At 34.5% G+C, this 19,672-nt stretch overlaps 2 protein-coding genes across 4 annotated transcripts in view; one reads left to right on the top strand and one right to left on the bottom strand.

The window, feature by feature from the left end:
- Positions 1-19,672, top strand: part of LOC128872970 (dipeptidase 1-like) — a 263,664-nt gene that overhangs the window by 155,607 nt on the left and 88,385 nt on the right. The window lies entirely within an intron of this gene.
- Positions 1-19,672, bottom strand: part of LOC128872969 (uncharacterized) — a 41,020-nt gene that overhangs the window by 8,496 nt on the left and 12,852 nt on the right. Inside the window, exons 1-2 of one of the 2 annotated variants that reach the window (XM_054116189.1) lie at positions 6,655-7,616; positions 2,901-3,320 (exon numbers count right to left, since the gene is read on the bottom strand). The exons of the other annotated variant lie outside the window; for it this stretch is intronic. Of the exons in view, the coding sequence (XP_053972164.1) occupies positions 2,901-3,261 (361 nt within the window). The 5' untranslated portion in view covers positions 3,262-3,320; positions 6,655-7,616. Of the gene's footprint in view, positions 1-2,900; positions 3,321-6,654; positions 7,617-19,672 lie in introns of those variants that run through there. 2 annotated transcript variants of the gene reach the window in all.

Genomic DNA, 19,672 nt, shown 5'->3' on the forward strand with positions numbered 1-19,672 from the left:
GCGCAGAACAGAAACACTACTGGTTTTGTCCGGATGTAAATAAATCACTACAAAACTGACAAAGACTGTATGCGCCTGAACGCATCGCTGCATTTTCTCCTTAATTGAAGTGTATCTTTTTTCTGAGGGGTGAACAAACAAAAGTACTTGTTGGACAAACGTAAAACATTAGTGGACAAAATGTGGTGAGACACATTTTTTAAGAAAACCCTAAAAAAAGTTTATATAGGTGCGTTGACTTCAAATGGCTTGTTCGTGGTGTAACTTTTTTCTGAAGGATGGACAAATGAAAATTGTGGTTGGACAAACGTGGACAAATCGTGGACAAACGAATGCAATTTGATTTTTATCAAAGTTTGCATTTGGGGGTGCCAACTTCGCGAAGCTAAAATTCGCGGGATGAGCGAAATCGTGGACGTTCTTTCGAAACGTTCTTGTATCGATCAAGGAAATATTAAGAATCGTTCGTAAAATGGGAATACTAATGGAAAATATTAACTCTTTGCACTCCGAATTATAAAGGGTATTCGAAAAAGTTCGTGGCGTTTTGTCGTTAGATGGATTTAACATCGTATATCTTTGTTTACACGTAATCTATTGAGACATACTAGATGCCATTTGAGGAGTTACAGTTTATACTACGGATAGAAGAAGCAGGTATGAAATTTCTTTATTGTTTTAACAGCAATAACGTCTTGAACATGGAGATAAATAATGAGAAAATTCGCTACATTTTACAATATCACTTCGATCAAGGCGAGAATGCTACATAGGCTTGTGACAAAAATTTGTGATTTTTACGAATAAAATGCTCTATCAATATTTTGATGTCAAAGATGCATCACACTGTGGTCGACCAATCACAGAACGATGCGATGAAATCATGCAAATGATTGAGAAACGCCACGAACTTTTTCGACTAACTAATATTTTTAATTTCGTTATCAGCAGCTCCCAACGCTTTTAAGTGTTTTATTTGAAATTTACTTTAACTAAGAAATAAGGCAATTTAAATAAATAAAGAAAGAAACGAATTCATTTAAATAACAGTGTTATTCTCACTTTTATTGTATTAGGTTGTCCGAAAAGTTTCTTTCGCTTTATTAATAAGTAATACATGCACAATATTTTATGTTTTATGTTACACTACTGAATTGTGCGCGATTCATTTTGCTCCATTACTGTTACGACATGAATATCTATGAAATTAGATTGTTTATTTATTTATTTATTTATTTATTTATTTTATTGCTTTAAACCATAAATGGCTTATACAGCATACAATAGTAAATACAATTTAATTACATTAAATTATTAGATTGTCTATTTATATAAACACGACCACATAAAATAATTGAGTGCAACTCGCGAAAGAAACTTTCGGGACAACCTAATATTTTGTAATTTTCAAGTGTATGATATTTCTTGAAACAATTTCCTTCGCTATTGATTTGATCATAGAAGAATAATAAGACTCGACAAAAGAACTTCTGAGGTAAAAACTGATGTCGAGTCACACTTGACATAGGAGTGCAAATGGTTAAAAAAAAGTGGGTTGTGAATCAGGATATTTTATCTTACGATTTAGTTATACATCCTATATTTTCTTTTAGTTATTAATTTTATTTTGTGAAAATTTAATGAGACTATGTGATTATTTTATCATTTTCAGCATGAAATCCTGATAAATGTCTAACTATACCTGCCTAAGGCCATAATTCTCGAACGACTACACTCCCACGTTTCATCTATGATATGCGACTGATTTTTCGCTCGCAAGCGACTAAAAAATATCGTAAACCGACCGAATCGCAGCCATAGAAAGTTCTGTGCGCAAAAACGCGAAACAGTTGGAAAAAACATTGATATCGGGGTAAAAATGAAACGAAACGACGTAGCTGGAAACTATTGATGGAAACAACATTTATGGCTCGGTGCGCGCATCATCGTACCCACGCGTTCCAGCGAAACGGTCGAAACTCAGGGCATTCGATAATCTGGAGTTCCCAAAAATCCGACGTGATTTATGTTACGTGAATGAATGACGATTGATGACTCGGCCGACTGGCTCAAATAAAAGTCCTGACTCTTTGACGACGAAAAATCAACGACGTTCGACCGAAAAGGCTTCCTCTTTTCATGTTTCCGTGCATAATAAAGGGTTCTCCAAAAGGACTTTTAGGATTTTGGTTTTTAATCAAACGATATGTATTATATATTCTATTAATATAGTATGTATATTTATATTAATATCTCCATCGCGATTATACTGACAGGTGTATTTTGTTATCAAAAAACAAAATTTTAAACTCCTTTTAGGAAAACCCTTCACATTTTTTCACAATAATAATAATAACAATAACCAACATAATGCAAGGTTTGCATCCAAGTATTGTCAGGATTCTCAAGTATTACGATTCTTTTCCATTTTCATAGTTTTCCTTCATAGTTACAACTGTTTATTTATTTTATTTGTTAATTAGTATTTGTTAATTTAATAAATTGAAGTATAACAGCAAAGATACTGAAAATTAAAAAAAGAAGATAAACAAATCAATAAAAAAGAAGTGAGTACTTCAACTTGTTTGAGATTGTAGGATTATCATCTTCTTATCTCTCTTAATCATTCCGTTATCGCTAATGTACGAAAGTATTTCACAACCAGATATGATAATATTTCAGCTACAATAAAACGGTAATTATCACCAACAGTTCGATGTCTCTGTTACTATTGCTATGAAAGAGAAAAGTTTTTAAATTTCATTTCCCATAACTTTCGTTATCAACATTTCTACAATAAATGTACCAATAGACAAAATATCATGAATTTTATGTATATCCTCTAAGTTATAAACATTCTCGCGTTAACACGTTGCATATAAAAAAAAAAGAAAACGCACTTGTTTCCCAATCCAGCCTGTCACGTGACCTCCTGCAGGTTAAATTGAACGTTCCACAGTCGTCCACGCACTGTACAGACGATTTTTCTGTAATTCCACACGGAAGATTGTCGTCGTCGACGAGCTGGCACGTGAAATGCTCGTGAATGGAGACGCATTGGTCGGTCGTGGTTTCGAGACTTGTGCATCGAGGCGAATCGATATCCGTGATGTCTCTTGGCATTTTTGAGTGCGTGTATACATCAGGATACATAAAAGGTTTCTTTTGCAAGAATGGCGGCAGTAGGTTGTGGAATCTTCGACGCTCCATTAAGCTGTGGCTTTCTTCGGTTACACCGGGACTCCATGCTATGTGTTTCATTTTTCAATCCTTCGATCAAATGCAGTGAACTGTTTCCGAACTGTATTCTCGCTGGCACACTTTTATGATAACGTGAAATTTATTATGTATTCCGGCTGTTTAGGTTAAATTATGGTCACGCGTCGACGGATAACAAAAACATACCGATTAATTGGAGAAACGGATAGGTATTACCACAGCTGGGAATTGTGTTTTTTGTAATAGGATATTATTATTTGAATATTTGAATTACACGAATGTCATTATTCAAGTTTTACTGTTTTAATATCATTATTCAAATAATATTATTCGTACATTAAGTACTAGACAAATATTATTATTCCGATATTAATTAACTATTAATGTTCGAATAAGAAAATATTCATATACATCGACTAAGAGCTGAGTTTACTTATTCAATTATACGACTCAAAGATTACGAATGTCCAGATATAATAATTATGTAAATATCCTTCACGTCACACCCAGGTGCGGTATTAATTAAAAATCATAGTAGTTGAACACCTGTATGAATACTTTCTGTCCATAAATAATTATATGAATATTCGAATAATCGTATTCGATGATCATGCACAGAATATTTGAATTATCGTTTAAATATTTAAATAATACTCACTAAACCTTTGTATCACTAATCTGTTCGAATAGCAGCTACAAATACATAAATAATAATAATATTCACCTAAAATTTTCAAAGTTTCAGCGTATAATTCAAGTAGCAATAAGTACCTGCTTAATTGACAACTAGAGCTTGCAAATATTTCATAGATATGGTTGAGAGAGGTGAATATTGAAGAGGGATGGTAAATGAATAAGGGGTTGAGTTTGCCTGATATAGTACTCGTTAGCGAATCTGCCTAACGGACCCTGCCCGATACGTGGAACATTCGGTGATCGGTCAAAGGATGCATATAGGATGCTGCAATAGTAAATTCGTACAGCTAACAGATACAGATATTCTGATTTGAGAAGAATATCAACCATGGTGATTTTACCACCTATCAATCATGCTGCGAATTAACAAAACCATACGTCGAACATTATTTGACATGTGATTTTTTTACTTTCATCTGTACCCTGTTATGTGCATAATTAATAACGAAAGCGAATGGAAAAAAAAATATTCTGCAGTGAATATAAAAATTCTTCTTTGTCTTTATTAATATTTGAAGAAAAATATCTGTTGGATTTTTAGAGCACGATATTACATTTCTATCACGTGACATCTGATTTAAAATTTTGAGTTTCCCATTTTCAGGTCCTCTTGAAGACCTCTTCTACACAAAGTAAATTTATACATCAGAAAATCTGATAATACGTACAAAAGCAGTTGCTCGCAACTGATATCAAATTAAAAATTAAACCAGCTTCGAAATCGTTAAAGAAATAATCCTCCTAACAAAGAGTTTCAATCATAATATCTGTTTTAATAAGTACAAAACGCTTAATAAATAAGCTGCTTGAAAAATGGCGAATAATCCCAAGTAACACATACGTATAGTACACATTTCTATATTCGTTCTTGTTACTCTAGCGTATGGAAGAGTAACGACAAAATCTGTTCGTAGTTCGAATGAGATATTTACAAAAATCATGTAATCCTCTTAATCGAGTCGAATCGCTTCCCCCTCTCACAGACCTAACCCAGCCGATCGAAGAGCAATTGTTTGATAATTAAGACACGTGTGCATGCCACGCGCGTTGAATCGAAATCGATTTAGGTGAACTAGGGATCTATCGACGCGACTACGCCTCGATGATCAGAGCTGGTGATCGAACATCGAGGATCGCATTGCTTCATCGTTAGTTCTTCGTCAATGGCAGGTGGCCTCCTATCAACGGGACACGTAAAGACTGTCAATTAACGCCTGTCCTATTAGCGGACCTGTCCAGCATAGACAATGCACGCGTTACCAGTTGGTAATACTGTAAATTATAATTAAACGTGTTAATTAAGCCTGGGCGACTGCGAAGTCGACGTGGACGAGCCACTACTGAAGCCTAGATCAGAGATCGCCTGGCAGTAATGAAATCCATCGCTCGTGATAAGTTAAGGGGAGAATGATGAGGAAAAAATAAAGTCTCTGAATCTTTGTGGATCAGTCTGCTCGAGGTTTGCTTAATATTTTTGTTTCTCTATATTAGATCCAATTGGGCAACGTGATTTATTTAAGAGTATTGTATGTATTATAATGTACAGTGGGTGTAGAATGTATTCGTACACCGATCAATTTCCCAAAAAACTTTTCTGTAAAATTGTAGTTTCTTAACTTCTCTTTTTATAACCAATGATATTTTACATATTCTCGGAAGTCTCTAAGATAGATATAGTCCAAACAACATTTACTAGTTAATACAATTTGTGGAATAAACAAAAAAATGCGAAAAGTGGATAAAAGTATAGAAGCAATAAGTATTTGTACGATTCTTATGACGAACCATTTACAGTAGAGTTTGTTACGTAAACACATTAGTTTATTGCTCCGTGCGAATTAGAAAACATCAAATTTCTAGTAAAGTACTTTTAAACAGTTGTGCGAATACTTATTGCTTCGACATTTCTACCGATTAATTGTTTTTTTCTTGTTAATTTCGCAACTTACATAAATAGCTATTTTTTTTTTTATAATCTCTCTATTCCAGAGATTTCCGAGAATATGTAGAATGTCATTGTTTATAAAAAATAAGTTAATAGATTACAATTTTACATAGTTTTTTTGAAAATTGATCGGTGTACGAATACTTTCTACACCCACTATACGTGTGTACATTATGTGTAATATGTATTAATGGATTTAGATTTAATTTGAGAGAAAAGTTGATCACTTTGGATTATTATGTATACTATTGTAGTTGTCTTTGAGATTATGTGAACACATAATATTTGAGCAATTTTTGTCGGTTTAACTTAATTCTGTCTGAATTATCAAATTATTATAAATATTATGAATTTTAGGACTAAATAATTATTGTAAAATTATTATATTAACTTTGAAGTAACAATTTGACAGACAAGTTAGAATTGAATTAAACCAAACGAAAATTATTTACAGTCACATCTTTTCTCTGCAATTAAATGTAAAACAAAATTAAACCCGCAAAATATTTATGACCTCGTTTGAAAGAACACTAATGATTATAACATCTCATAAAAAATAGCTTTGAAGAGCAATTTATTTCTGTAGTGACACGTGCCCTTTAAAATAGCGTAACAATGTCTACAAAGTATTTCCATACGATCATAAATAACAGATATATTCAGGTGTTTCCATTAAGTGCTTCAAAATACAGAGTGAGGCATTAGCATAAAAATACCTAAATATCTTCGTTATCTACAGTCGCATAAAAAGACTTCTCACAACGAAGTTGTACTATTTGATAAGACCCACGTACATATACAAAACACTTCTTCTCAAGTTCTTTTTTTCATCCAATTCCAACGCCATCAATATCCTAAATACACTCGTCAAATTTCAACAAGCAGCCCCAACAAAAATGATAAAATTCACAAAGTCAGCTCCTTAAATAACCACGAACCACGAAAATCATTATCGAAACCGTAGCATATACTTCCGTCCGAACTTGTCATCGTCATTATGAATGTTACAATTATTATTATTAATTTTATCGGTGGCACGACAGTCGTTTAAATTAAATTAACGGACGAGCCGCCGGTTTGCGTTATCGTAACGCAGCCGGTTCGCGACATTATTTCGCGGTAATTAAACAGCTCCGCGTTATTGCCGCACTCTGCGTCGTCGCGCGCCGCGCTCACCGTTGTTATAAACAACCACAATTTCGGGGATTTACGCGGACCGCTGGTAACGCGAAGGGGTGTTTAGCGCCGGGAACAATTAAAAGAGCACCCGATCCTTTCCAGCGCGGCAGTCGGCGGTAACTTGGTTCTCCTTCGAGTTCGTGACACGACTTTGTTTAACATACCGTTAAGCGGTTTCTGAGGTAGAGCCGAGGGGAGTTGAGTGGCTACAGTTTGTCTTGCTGTCCGGAGTGCGCTGGGTGTCCGCAAATTATACGATTAAACTGCGAGAATATATTGCACGAGACGGAAGAAACGTTTTATCTTTGGACGAGGCATGCAAGTACCTTTGGTATTCATGATTTGTGAATCGAAATTCTACTATTATTGTCCATTTGCACGATGAAAATTTAAAAGAGGCTGTTGGCTTTGTTAGATTTTTTGGGAGAATGCCTGGCTATACGCTGTTTATAAAATTGGCAACCTGCCAGAGTAATCAAATTCACGATTTGCGAATCGAGATCCTGATATTATTAGTTATTTATATGATGAGAGTTTAAAAGGGGCTGTTGGCTTTATTAGATGTTTTGCAAGGATGAGGGACTACATGATGTTTATAAAAATGACAACTTGCCAGAATGATCAATTTTAAATTATAAAGAATATTACCTTTCAGTAAATTATTCTGTAAGTGTATTCATATATTCGTATTATATGTTTACAAATGTGTATATAGATATGTGTATGTACATGTTCTATAAACACTTTTCGTATTCTATAGTCGTGTTATATAAACACATTTATTGACGTATGGTCATTTCATATAAACGTTTATATGACTATGTAAACACATCATATGAACATCAATATTTCTTTTGCAAATTATTTTATAAACATGTATGTATAATATGATATTATTTTATAAACACTCCTGTTACAATATATATATATATATATATATTGATGTAAACACATCAATATTTGTTTTGAAAATTATTTTATAAACATGTATGTATAATATGATATTATTTTATAAACACTCCTGTTACAATATATATATATATATATAAACACTTGTAAACGTGTTCTATAAAAATGTGACAACGAATATGGTACGAAGCTCGTGAAAAATGAATGAATGTCAGGAGATATAACACTGGAAGAATCAACACTGCTACAGAATGCGGAAGCGAAATTGAAGGGATTGCTATTAATTTACGGTTTCGATTAGCCGAACGAAAGCATACATGGTAGATAAATTGAAGGGAAAATTGTGTGAAAATATTGAGCTCGACTCGGCCCATAGTCGAACGCCGAACGCAGCTTAATTTACTCCATTAAGAACAGAATCGAGCGTAATTTGCTCCATTAAAAATGGAAATAAGTTTAATTCATATTCGCTCGCTTCGCGCGCCGCGTCGGACAAATGCAATTAATTAGGCGAGGAAATGGACGGCCGCCAATCCAAGGGATCGGTGTGTACTAACCATCTGCGCGAGATTTCAATGATGAACGCTTCTTTTTCGAAAATTAATTATCGGTTAAAACTATTGGTTTCCGAATTTGAGGTGGCTTGCCTTTAATGGATCACTCTGTATAAGACCCTACTAAATTATTAATTATTCTGGTACATCAAAGTTTATTTTATAGTATTATAGTACAATGGAATTATTTTTCGGTTGGACTATTCTAATTATTTAATACTGTAATATTTCATAGCTACTCGAATGCTACGAATAAGTTTCTAATATATGAGTATTCCCCAAAATGCTTCAAAGAATCTAGCATGATTGTTTGTGTTAATATACATTAATACCAAAATGTTTCTATACTAGTATGTTTTGGCTCAAAAATAAAACTACACAATAATATTTCAGAGCAAAGTTTTACTATATCGAAACAACAAAACTAAACGGAACGTCAATCACAATCACGTAGAAGACGTGGAAAAAAATACAAAAAATTTCCGAATCCACTGTTTCAAATGTATATTGTTTTGATTTTCTAAGGAAAAGAGAAGATCCAAAGAAGAAAATCAGGAAACATGTTCTTCGTGAAGTCGCTTGTGCCACAAGGAAGAGCAGAGGTACCACAAAACGTGAACACGAGTAAACCAGCGTCGCATAAAATGCAAAAGGTCGATACGTTAGGTAAATACGAGAAGTGGTGGGAAATCGATAAAGGGTGGTCCGTGTATCGGTTTACCGAATGATAATCGCGTTAGCTGTGTCCTGTCTGGCTGAAAAATATTTACGAGAGCTTCGTGCGGCTTCGAAACGGCTCTCCGTTTCCCACGCTTGCCTTTGCCCAGTTTTTCATCCCCGGCGTTCGTTTTCCCTATTTCACGGCGAAATTACGGAAAACTAACGTTCAGGCTGCGAGTGAAAATACATAGCCGGTGGCTCGTTCGAGATGTATTAGCCACAACGTCAACTTCAAACGCGAAGATTTTACGCAACCATTCGGAGCCAAACAGAATTTACATGGGTACTTGAAGTCGTGATACTTCGTATCACAAAAATGTGTGGTATACTTTTAACTATCTACAAAATAGAATGATATATTCAAGAAAAAAATTGTTGTTCAATAATTTTAGTTAAGAATTGATGGCTGGGAAATATTTGAATTTGCGTACTGGTCTATATAATTAGTTTGACGTTTTCGATGATGTCTATTGCGTTAATTTTTAAAATATGATTCATCTAAAAGTGTTTAACCCTTTCGCTATTTTGCGACGAAAGGGTTAATAAATAATTTGAGAGGATAGCCAAGGTTGTATATCCGTTAATTACCAGTATATTAACTTGAGCTAATTACGAATATTATATGAATAAGTGTAGTAGTTGCTATATTTAAAATAGTCTTTGTTGATTTAATTTTATTTTCTTGCACAAGATTTTATACAGATTGTTAACAAAACCGTAGTACCTTTCATCAAGATCAATTCCTCGTGCTAATATGAATCAAAAAGTCCTTTCTCATTTTTCAATCAGAAGCTTTGATATCGAGATATCAGCACTTAAAATTTACGCACATCAGCTGACCATCATTAATGGCGCGCGCCAAAATTCACATCATCCAACTTTGATTGCTCATACCTAGATAACTAGACTTCATATCGCTAAATGGTAAAGGACTTTTCGTTACCATTTTATCCAAACAATAAATCCTGAAGTGTTTCACGCGTCTCTGTCAACTGTTCCCATAAGAAAACGTTAACCACTGCTCATCTACCAATGTACAAATGGCGAATTTCGAACAAACGAGCCTCAGCTTTCTTGTAATACGACACTTCATCGTCAGCTTTTCCCGGAGCGTACGATTAAAAAGCTCTCCTCTCAATGCGAAACACTCGTCCCACGGGGAACTCCTTCGTCGCTTTGTCTTCCATTGCTGAACTATACGTACTCTTTTATTTCCAAGTGTCGTCACGGTTCCTTTGTCGAGTTTCGCCGGGCCGTATCCTTCCACTTTTTTTTCTCTCCCACGGTTTTGGCGACCTCTCGTCTGTCGGTGACGTGTTTCGCGACCGGGCCGAAGCGCGTACAAGCGAGGCGAATTTATGACGTGACCGGAACCGACGGTCGTTCGAGGAAAATCGTTGGGGAATTCAGACGGAACTTGCCCGTAAATACGAGCTTAATTCGCTTACAGAGTCCACGATCTGGAACACAAGTCCGTTATGCTTTGTTTGTTTGTTTAAACAACGTTTTATTGCCTGGTGACACGACTGCGCTGGTATTTAACCCTTTTGTATTGCGAACATTTTTCAGATTTATAAGGTAGGGTTGTAATCTAGGTGAACTTGTGGATAGAATTTGTTATGAGTAAATACATATATCGCGAAGTTGCTAACGAACAAATTAATAAGAGATATTGTAACTATATTTATTTTATTTAATATTGTTTCTTATATGATGATTCGATTAAAAAGAAACCAAGAAAATATTTAAATGAACCAAATGTACACAAAGGTACATTCATACAATACTCTGTAAACAGACACTTAGTAAGGATGTGGCAGACCATTTTAATGAATAAAATGCAAATATATATAATATATATATATATATATATATATAAACGAATTTCATTTTTATATTTATTATATAATTCATTATACATATTTCTTGTCGTTCATTGATTCTTTAAAAAAATGACAACAAAAGAATAGTTTAATTTCAAAGTGGCTCCATGTCATGTAACTTATCTCGCAATATTAAAAAACCTGTTTTCCGCTTGGCACCTTTAATGATACGATCGACGACTGTGAATCGATCGAGAAATGCCATTACACTAATTTTTTTGTAACATCACGCCGTTAATAAATACTTGATAGCGTAAATCAATAAATCAACTGTATATATGATAAACATATACATTTGAATACCTATGTATTTTGATTAAATCCATAAAATAAAAACAAAGATAAATGTTATTCCACGATAAATATTTCACTTTGTATAAATGTAACGAGTGTCCTAATATTTATGGCTGACAGTGTACACGGTATTTCTACCAAATCCAAAACACAAGTTAGTCAGATTATTTCCACTATCTTCCTCCGAGGCTCGATCGTCTTGCGACCGACTTACTTCCATCAGGAAATCCCTGCCTCCGTTTCGCCCATAACAAAGGTCTTTGGTTCAATTGCTATCCTCGATGCCTTGATGCAACACTCCCGTGGTATCCTTCCTCGACAAAGGAGTCTGATTCGAGTACGTATCTACGCGCAGCACGTCTGTGCGTTTGTAATGTCGATTAACCGCGCCAAAATCCTTGGATTAGACGCCTTTCGGTTGGCCTTTGTAAAGACCTTTGGAACTTCTTTAACTTCGGAGCAATTATCGTCGTTTGATGCCAAACACTATGTTCTCGAGCATGAAACACGAGAATTGTTTGTATCAAACAATTAAGTAAGATTTTATTAAGAATTAAGTAAGAAAATTAAGTAAGAGGAGGTAATCTTTATTTTTATTAGCAGTGTCATTAGACTCTTTGCTTTTGGATTGATTTTTGATATTTTAATTTATAATTAAGCCATTCGATGGCTAAGAGGTTTCAGACATATTGCCAGTTCTGTTTCAAGTATTTGTGTTTATATAAACAAAGAACTGTAGCAAAGAACTGTATGAACGATTTTGTCGAGAACGAGTCATTTTTATTTGATTCTTTTAAATAATTATATTCTTATTTATATTGTAATCTTTTTATATTGTAATCTTTTTAGTTCTAAAGATAAAAGTAAACGAAAAGTTGCTTACGTGTCCCAAGGGTTTCGTGATAAAAGGTACCAAAAATTCTCTTCCCGAATGTAACATTTATTATTCATCACGTTTTTCGACCTAAAAATTGACAACATTCTATCCAAATAATAGATGAAGAACCATGAATACTTAATCTTTCATTCGGTATTCCAAATTGTTGTTTCGATAAGAATTTCGACCACCCCTGATCTTGCTTCAGGAATAAATCAAGCCCACAATGCATACTTAATCTGCGATAATAAAAAGCAAAGTAAAGGTCAGAATCGGATATGATCGCGTAATAGCGAAGAAACTTCCTGTGGAAAGTTTACGGGAATCGATTAACGAGCACAATGCGATATTACAAAGTTTATTAAACTGGCGTTAGAGATACCGTTAGCTTGTTTCGCAGGAAACCCGAGAACTTTCTGGCTTCTTATTAAATCGCGATGGGGCGTGTCGGTTTCTCGTTAATTAAATGATAAACGCAGCCACGGATTATTAAAGGACTGTATCTGGTTACGTTCTACCCTCAGGCGACGTTAACAAGTGTTTATTCGCGGTATGACGTTACAAAAATTGCATACGATGGCAGTTCTCGATCGATTCACAATCGTCGATTGTATTATTAAAGGTACCGAGCGAGAAACAGGTATTTGATTATTGCGAGATAAATGATATAATATGGAGGCACTTTGAAGTTAAATTATTCTTTCGTTGCCATTTTTTAAAGACTCAATGAATCACGAAAAATATATATAACGAATTATGTAATGAATATAAAAATGAAATTCGTTTGTATATATATTTATTATATTTATATTTATTATGGCTGATTTATATTTGTATTAGATTTCATTTATTAAAATGGTGTGTCACGTCGTTATTAAGTGACTATTTACAAAGTAAGTATGCACCTTTGTGTATAATTTGTGTTGATTCAAATATTTCCTTGATTCAGATAAGTCACATTTCTCATAAATTCATCATTTTTCACAGTTTATATATACCTCATAAAACACGATATTAAATACAGTAAATATAGTTACAGTTTCCAAATACATTTATAACTTTAATTAGAATCAATCCACCGAGTACAATCTGTCCACAGTAAGAATGAATCTGGCGATTCGCATAGACTTGCCACTCTATTGAAATTTCATTTCACGCCGTAGAGGGCTGCATAAACTGAAAAATTTATTTGAAAACTTTAAACCTCTTATTTAATTTAGACAAACGTCTTCAATAGACATCAATCACATATTATCATAGATCAAGTAAACTGAACGTTCCCAACAACACACAGTTGCCAACATCTCATCAGGACAATCAAGAAGCTACAATCCGACAGATAATCTGCAATTAATAATTTAAGATTATAATTGCAGATAATTGCAGATAATTGCAGATTATAATTGCCAATTATATGTAGAATAAGTCGCAATTTTAAAAGCATGTCATGATCTACAGACCAGGTCCATTCCTTCCGCTTGTAAACAGTACAACTGCATTAAACAAGTATCTTTAACAGCCAAAAACGAAGTTTGTCCATCAATGACGGAACATGATCCCTATACGCAAAACAGGGACGTTAATGCGCAGGAGACAGTTCAACTTGCCAAAGGATATCCCCCGCGTTTTGGCGGGGTTTCAAATTTTCTTACAATTGCGCGATTTCTCTGTACTTCTAGCGGCTTGCTTACGAGGCAATTTAAGTCGCCCCGCGGGATTCGCGACATTTTCAGGCGGATTTGCAAGCTTATTACCGGAGTTACCGGGATATAACGCGACCCCGACGCTAACTCCGGTTGTCAGTGTTCCAGTTTTCGAGAGCACCGCGATTCCTTTTAAATTTTCGCGTCGGCGGTGCTTGTAAGTTTCAACTTCCCTCGGATGCCAGAAATTGTCCAGACACTGTCGTGCATGGCAACTCTCTAGCGAAGTTTGCATTTCATTTGTTTGGAATTATTGGATTACGACTGTGAAACGAACGTTTACGAGGAAGCTGGAGGTGTTCCTGCATTCACTCGGTTTGAAAACGCTCCTGCCACGTCTTCTACGATTAATTAAACACGCTTTGGTACGTTAGCAATATCGAATTGTAGCTTCTTGATTGTCCTGATGAGATGTTGGCAACTGTGTGTTGTTGGGAACGTTCAGTTTACTTGATCTATGATAATATGTGATTGATGTCTATTGAAGACGTTTGTCTAAATTAAATAAGAGGTTTTAAGTTTTCAAATAAATTTTTCATTTTAAATATAAACATGTGTTATTTATGTACATATTATATTTATGACGAAACATTCAAGATTCTACTAAAAAAAAGTCTAAATCAAATGATTGCTTTTAAGTTTTCAAATAAATTTTTCATTATGAATATACACATGTGTTATTCGTGTACATATTTACATTAAAACATTCAAGATTTTATTGGAGAAAGTTGTCTAAATCAAATGATAGGTTTTAAGTTTCCAAATAAATTTTTCATTTTAAATATACACATGTGTTATTCATGTACATATTTACATTAAAACATTCAAGAATTTATTGTAGAAATGTGTCTTAATTAAATGATAGATTCGTTGTTTCCGAACAAATTTTTCATTGTAAGTATAATAGAATTTGTCTATTTTTATGAATTTCTAATTCCTTTTTATAAATTCTTATAATTTCAACCTTGCCAACCAACAATAACTTTATACCGGTTCGACTTACGAGATTTTTACAAGGGTCTTCTTTTGAAGAGCATTCGATTTCCTACAAGAATATACAATCTCACAATATTTCTGTTATTTCATTCTCAAAATATAAAAATAAGAATGCAAAACGATTTCTTTAGTATACATATTTCAAGTGGAACAATTCGACCTTTGTACGGATGCGCTAAATTTTCAGTTACTTTATTTTTAGTTATTTGAAAGCATTTAAAATCCTAGAAGCGTTAAAATTTGAGGGAGACTCTTTTAAGAACCACCCTAATGTACGATACATCGAAATGATCTAGGAATGCAGTAGACTCGCAGTGCTCGTCGACTGCGGTCTGTCGTGGCCCGCCAAAATACTCCGAGGTTAACCGATAAATCCTGGGACACCATGTGTATCTTACCCATTGTGTCCAGCTACGTATCCCGGCTCCTGAACACTAATTTGTCGCCGAAGGCGTAACCGGTACGTACAACATTTGGATAGGTTACGCCACATACGTTTCCCAGCGTGGAACGAAACAGCGAGGCTACAAGACTCGACCCCCCGAGTAGCTTAGTTCAAATGACATCCGAGGCTGAAAGCAAACTAATCCAAGTTTTAGTCACCAACACGTACAAGGGGCACGTAAAGTGGAAACTGGGAAGCATAGGTGCTTCTCACGGGCGTCGGCTTCGAGTGAAAGCACGTGGTAGCGTGGGTGGAGGGGATACCGAACGTCGAACAAAATTGCACCTGGGCAACTGACTGGAAGCACTTAAAGCACGAACCGGTGCCCGTCCAATCCGTGAACGTGTGACGTAGCCGATTATCGAGTGCACCTGCTACGTTCCAGAATCGATCTAATCCTCTCTCTTTCCATCCGGAGGATGGACACTAAATTCTCGCTGAAAATATTTATTAGATCTCGCGTCGGACTTTCTCGACCGGATGCCACCGTGGGATCTAACCGTCCTCGTAAAATTAGGGATACGTTCTAGTGTGAACGTCGAAAAGGAGAGACTTCCTTTAGGGAATTTAAAAAAGGAAAAGCATGAGTACATATCTTTTAAGATAGACAAATATTTTCTTTTTTTGTCATTTTATTATTGTTATTATTCCGAGGAAACCGAAGTATCTCGTGAACCATACGTCTGGAACAAAATCAGATCTTTTCTTACAGTCTATTCGCGTGGCTATGCCATGGCGTCTACTAGAATTATCAAAAAATAATGAAAATCGAACAATCGGCATATATATATTTGTAAATTTTGAAGAAATATTCCAGAGGAACGTGTTTTTCTTGTTGAAGAGTGCTAAATATAAAATGTATTTGTTAACCAACACTGTTCATACTAGTAGACACATCAATCGCATGACAGATATTAGGAAAAAATTTGCTTTTCTTTGTTTCAGACAAATGGGTCACGAGATATATAAAAGTAGTATAAACTGACATCAAACAAATGTTTGTGTGCCTTTTAAAATATGTATTGCCAAGTTGTACACTTTTTATTTTATGACATATATTAGGTAGACTGAAAAGTAATGTCGTTTATTTTACATTAAATTTAAACTTTCCAATAAATTTCTATCTTTAGTTCATTATATAATCGCTCTCATTGCCAGCAGCCTTTTGTCGCCTAGTGTGCAAATTTTCAATGCCAGAAAAATCAATGAGCTGATAAATGATAAACAAGTATTTAAGATGGCAAAAACGACATTACTTTCCAGTCCACCTAATAGTTTCGCTATTTTTACACTAGATCCTATCGTTAAAGTGAGTGTATTCTACACGTTGTCTTGCCACGAAGGAACACGACCGTAGCAATGAGGAATGTTTTAATGTAATTGCGAGTGAGGGCTCCAGCGATTCACAAAAGACCACAGAATTTTTTAAAATCAAACAAAAATTGATTTGATTAAACCTCTATAGTACCCTACCCCCTTAAGGCACCTGTTCCCGTCCAATTCGTGACTGTATGACGTAACCGATTATCGAGTGCACCTGCTACGCTCCAGGATCGATCTACTCCTCTATTTTTCCATCGAGAGGCTGGACACCGAATTTCCGCTGAAAATATTTATTAGATCTCGCGTCGGAAGTCCTCGAGTAGATGACACCGTGGAATTTAGCCGCCCCATCGTCGTAAAATTAATAAAAAAAAACGTACTTGCCGGAACGTCTTCGTTCCCGTTTTTCCCTGTTATTCTTACATTTTCCAGGCTTTCTTCGGACGTTTTCCCTGGCCTAGCTCTGGTTACTGCCTAGAGTCGTATTTTTCCCTGAAATGAAAATTTCTTCCTCGATTGGAAAACCGGATCGATTACACTGACTCGAAAACGGGCCAATTTAGGAAGAATTTTCAAAATGTACTTTAATCTTTAACAAATGTTGTGCGACGCACAATGTTCAAATTTGAAAGAATCGATACCGTTTGGGTTGTGTTATGTATGATTTGTATTTAAAAAGATGGTAAATACTACGAGATACTGGGAGCAACATTTTTGCACAGGTGAGTATAACGGTATATGTACTCAATTGGGCAGGGTTATATTTAGTCGGATTAATTAAATATAAAAACAATCTGTCTTAGTCTGGCTAGGTATGTACGTATACTGTCGCAACAAGCTGTGATAACATTCATTATCTTAAATAGATTTTGTTATTATCTTTGGATCTTATCGACACCTTTCTGTTTATATTTCTATCTACCTTATCTTTACTGTGTACTTTATTTTATTTTAATTACCTAATTAAACATTCGACAAAGCGTCAAGTGAATACTTTCTAAGCCTGTTTGAAACAATTAAATTAAAACTATTGAGGATACACTACTCAATAGACACAAAATTTACTATACTATGAATCATTATTAAAACATAAATTATAAAACATTTTTTAGTTTGAATTTCGCTCCAATGCACTGTATGACTTAGGAATTATATGAAAATGACATTAAAATTGTAAATTAAATTACCTGCATGAACATTAAATAAAGTTTGAAACGAACAGCTTCTCAAATTTATTTAAAATTATCGAAGAAAGGTGGATATACAAACTTCATTAGGTACACCGTGCAATAGTTTATTACAAAAGTGTGTTTTCTACAAATTATCTGGAAGAACGTACTGAACTACAGTGTGTGTAGAACGTATTCGTACACCGATCAATTTCCAAAAAAACTATGTGAAATTGTAATTTATTAACTTATTTTTTATAAACAATGACATTCTTCATATTCTCGGAAATCTCTAGAATAGATAGATTACAAAAAAAGAATAGCTATTTATGTAAGTTGCAAAATTAACAAGAAAAAAACAATTAATCGATAGAAATGTTGAAGCAATAAGTATTCGTACGACTGTTTAATTTTTAACACTTGATAAAAAAAAAGAAATGTACATTAATTTACAAGTATATAATACTTACTTCGTGGGATTTCCTTTTGATTTTATAATTATTGTAACTTTTCTAAGTATTAAATTAACTAAATTATTAGTTATTCGAAGTGTATATCCATTCCTTTATCCATTTCTCTATTAAAACCTTTTTTAAAAGTACTTTACTGGAAATTTGATGTTTTCTAATTGGTATGGAGCAATAAACTAATGCGTTTACGTTACAAATTCTACTGTAAATGGTTCGTCATAAGAATCGTACAAATACTTATTGCTTCTATACTTTTACCCACTTTTCGCATTTTTTTGTTAATTTCGCAAATTATATTAACTAGTAAATGTTGTTTGGATTATATCTATCTTAGAGCCTTCGAGAATATGTAAAATATCATTGATTATAAAAAAAGAAGTTAAGAAACTACAATTTCGCACAAAAGTTTTTTTTGAGAAATTGATCGGTGTACGAATACATTCTACACCCACTGTAGAATAGTTTGAATATAACATAAAGTCAGATGAACATCGCAGTGATGGCACGACGAGTACGAAAAATTTAAAAATAAAATTAACATGATTATAAAATTTATCATTGTATCTAAATGAATACAAGAATTAATTTAATAAAAATGTAGAATACACTATTCAATGGGCTCAAGACCTGTTTCATTGAAGATCATTAGAAAAGTACCATTTGTAACCACTTTTCAGGTTGAATTTCGTTCCAATACACTTTATGGCTTAAGAGATGTACGAAAACATCATTCAAATCTTCGCGTCGCCCTTTTAACGCGCTAGTTCAAGGGAACGTCGACGAGCAACTACTCTCCGCGCTCATTTGAAACACAAATCAAGCGGAATAATTGAATCAACCGAAGCTCGTTGAAAGTTTACTCACGGCTGCGGATTAGCTTTTCGGAGTAACGGTTCGTATCGCGCCGATTAAAACGAACGCGATAAAAATTCGTGCGCGATGGACGTAGATCCACACACACATACACACACGCATAGACACAAAAAACAAATGTTGCTCGAACGTTCGTCGACAAAAATTGAACTAATGCTCACGAGGTACCGTCAATCTGGGGGATTTCCAATTGAATCGATCGATACGGATCGAAGCGAAACGAAAAACCGGTTAATCTGTCGAATGTTGCCTTTTATCGAAACTGTTCGTCAATCTTCCATCGTGTAACTTCAAACATTTTTTTAATAGCTTCGGGTTAAATCGTTTTACATTTTAATTATGTTTTTTTCTTTTGACACCTGCCCTCTCTATTTCAAATGTTGACCGTGTAGTGAAATTATACCATGTTTCCCTCCG

Source organism: Hylaeus volcanicus, chromosome 2, assembly GCF_026283585.1.
Source record: "Hylaeus volcanicus isolate JK05 chromosome 2, UHH_iyHylVolc1.0_haploid, whole genome shotgun sequence".
NCBI lineage: Eukaryota > Metazoa > Arthropoda > Insecta > Hymenoptera > Colletidae > Hylaeus > Hylaeus volcanicus.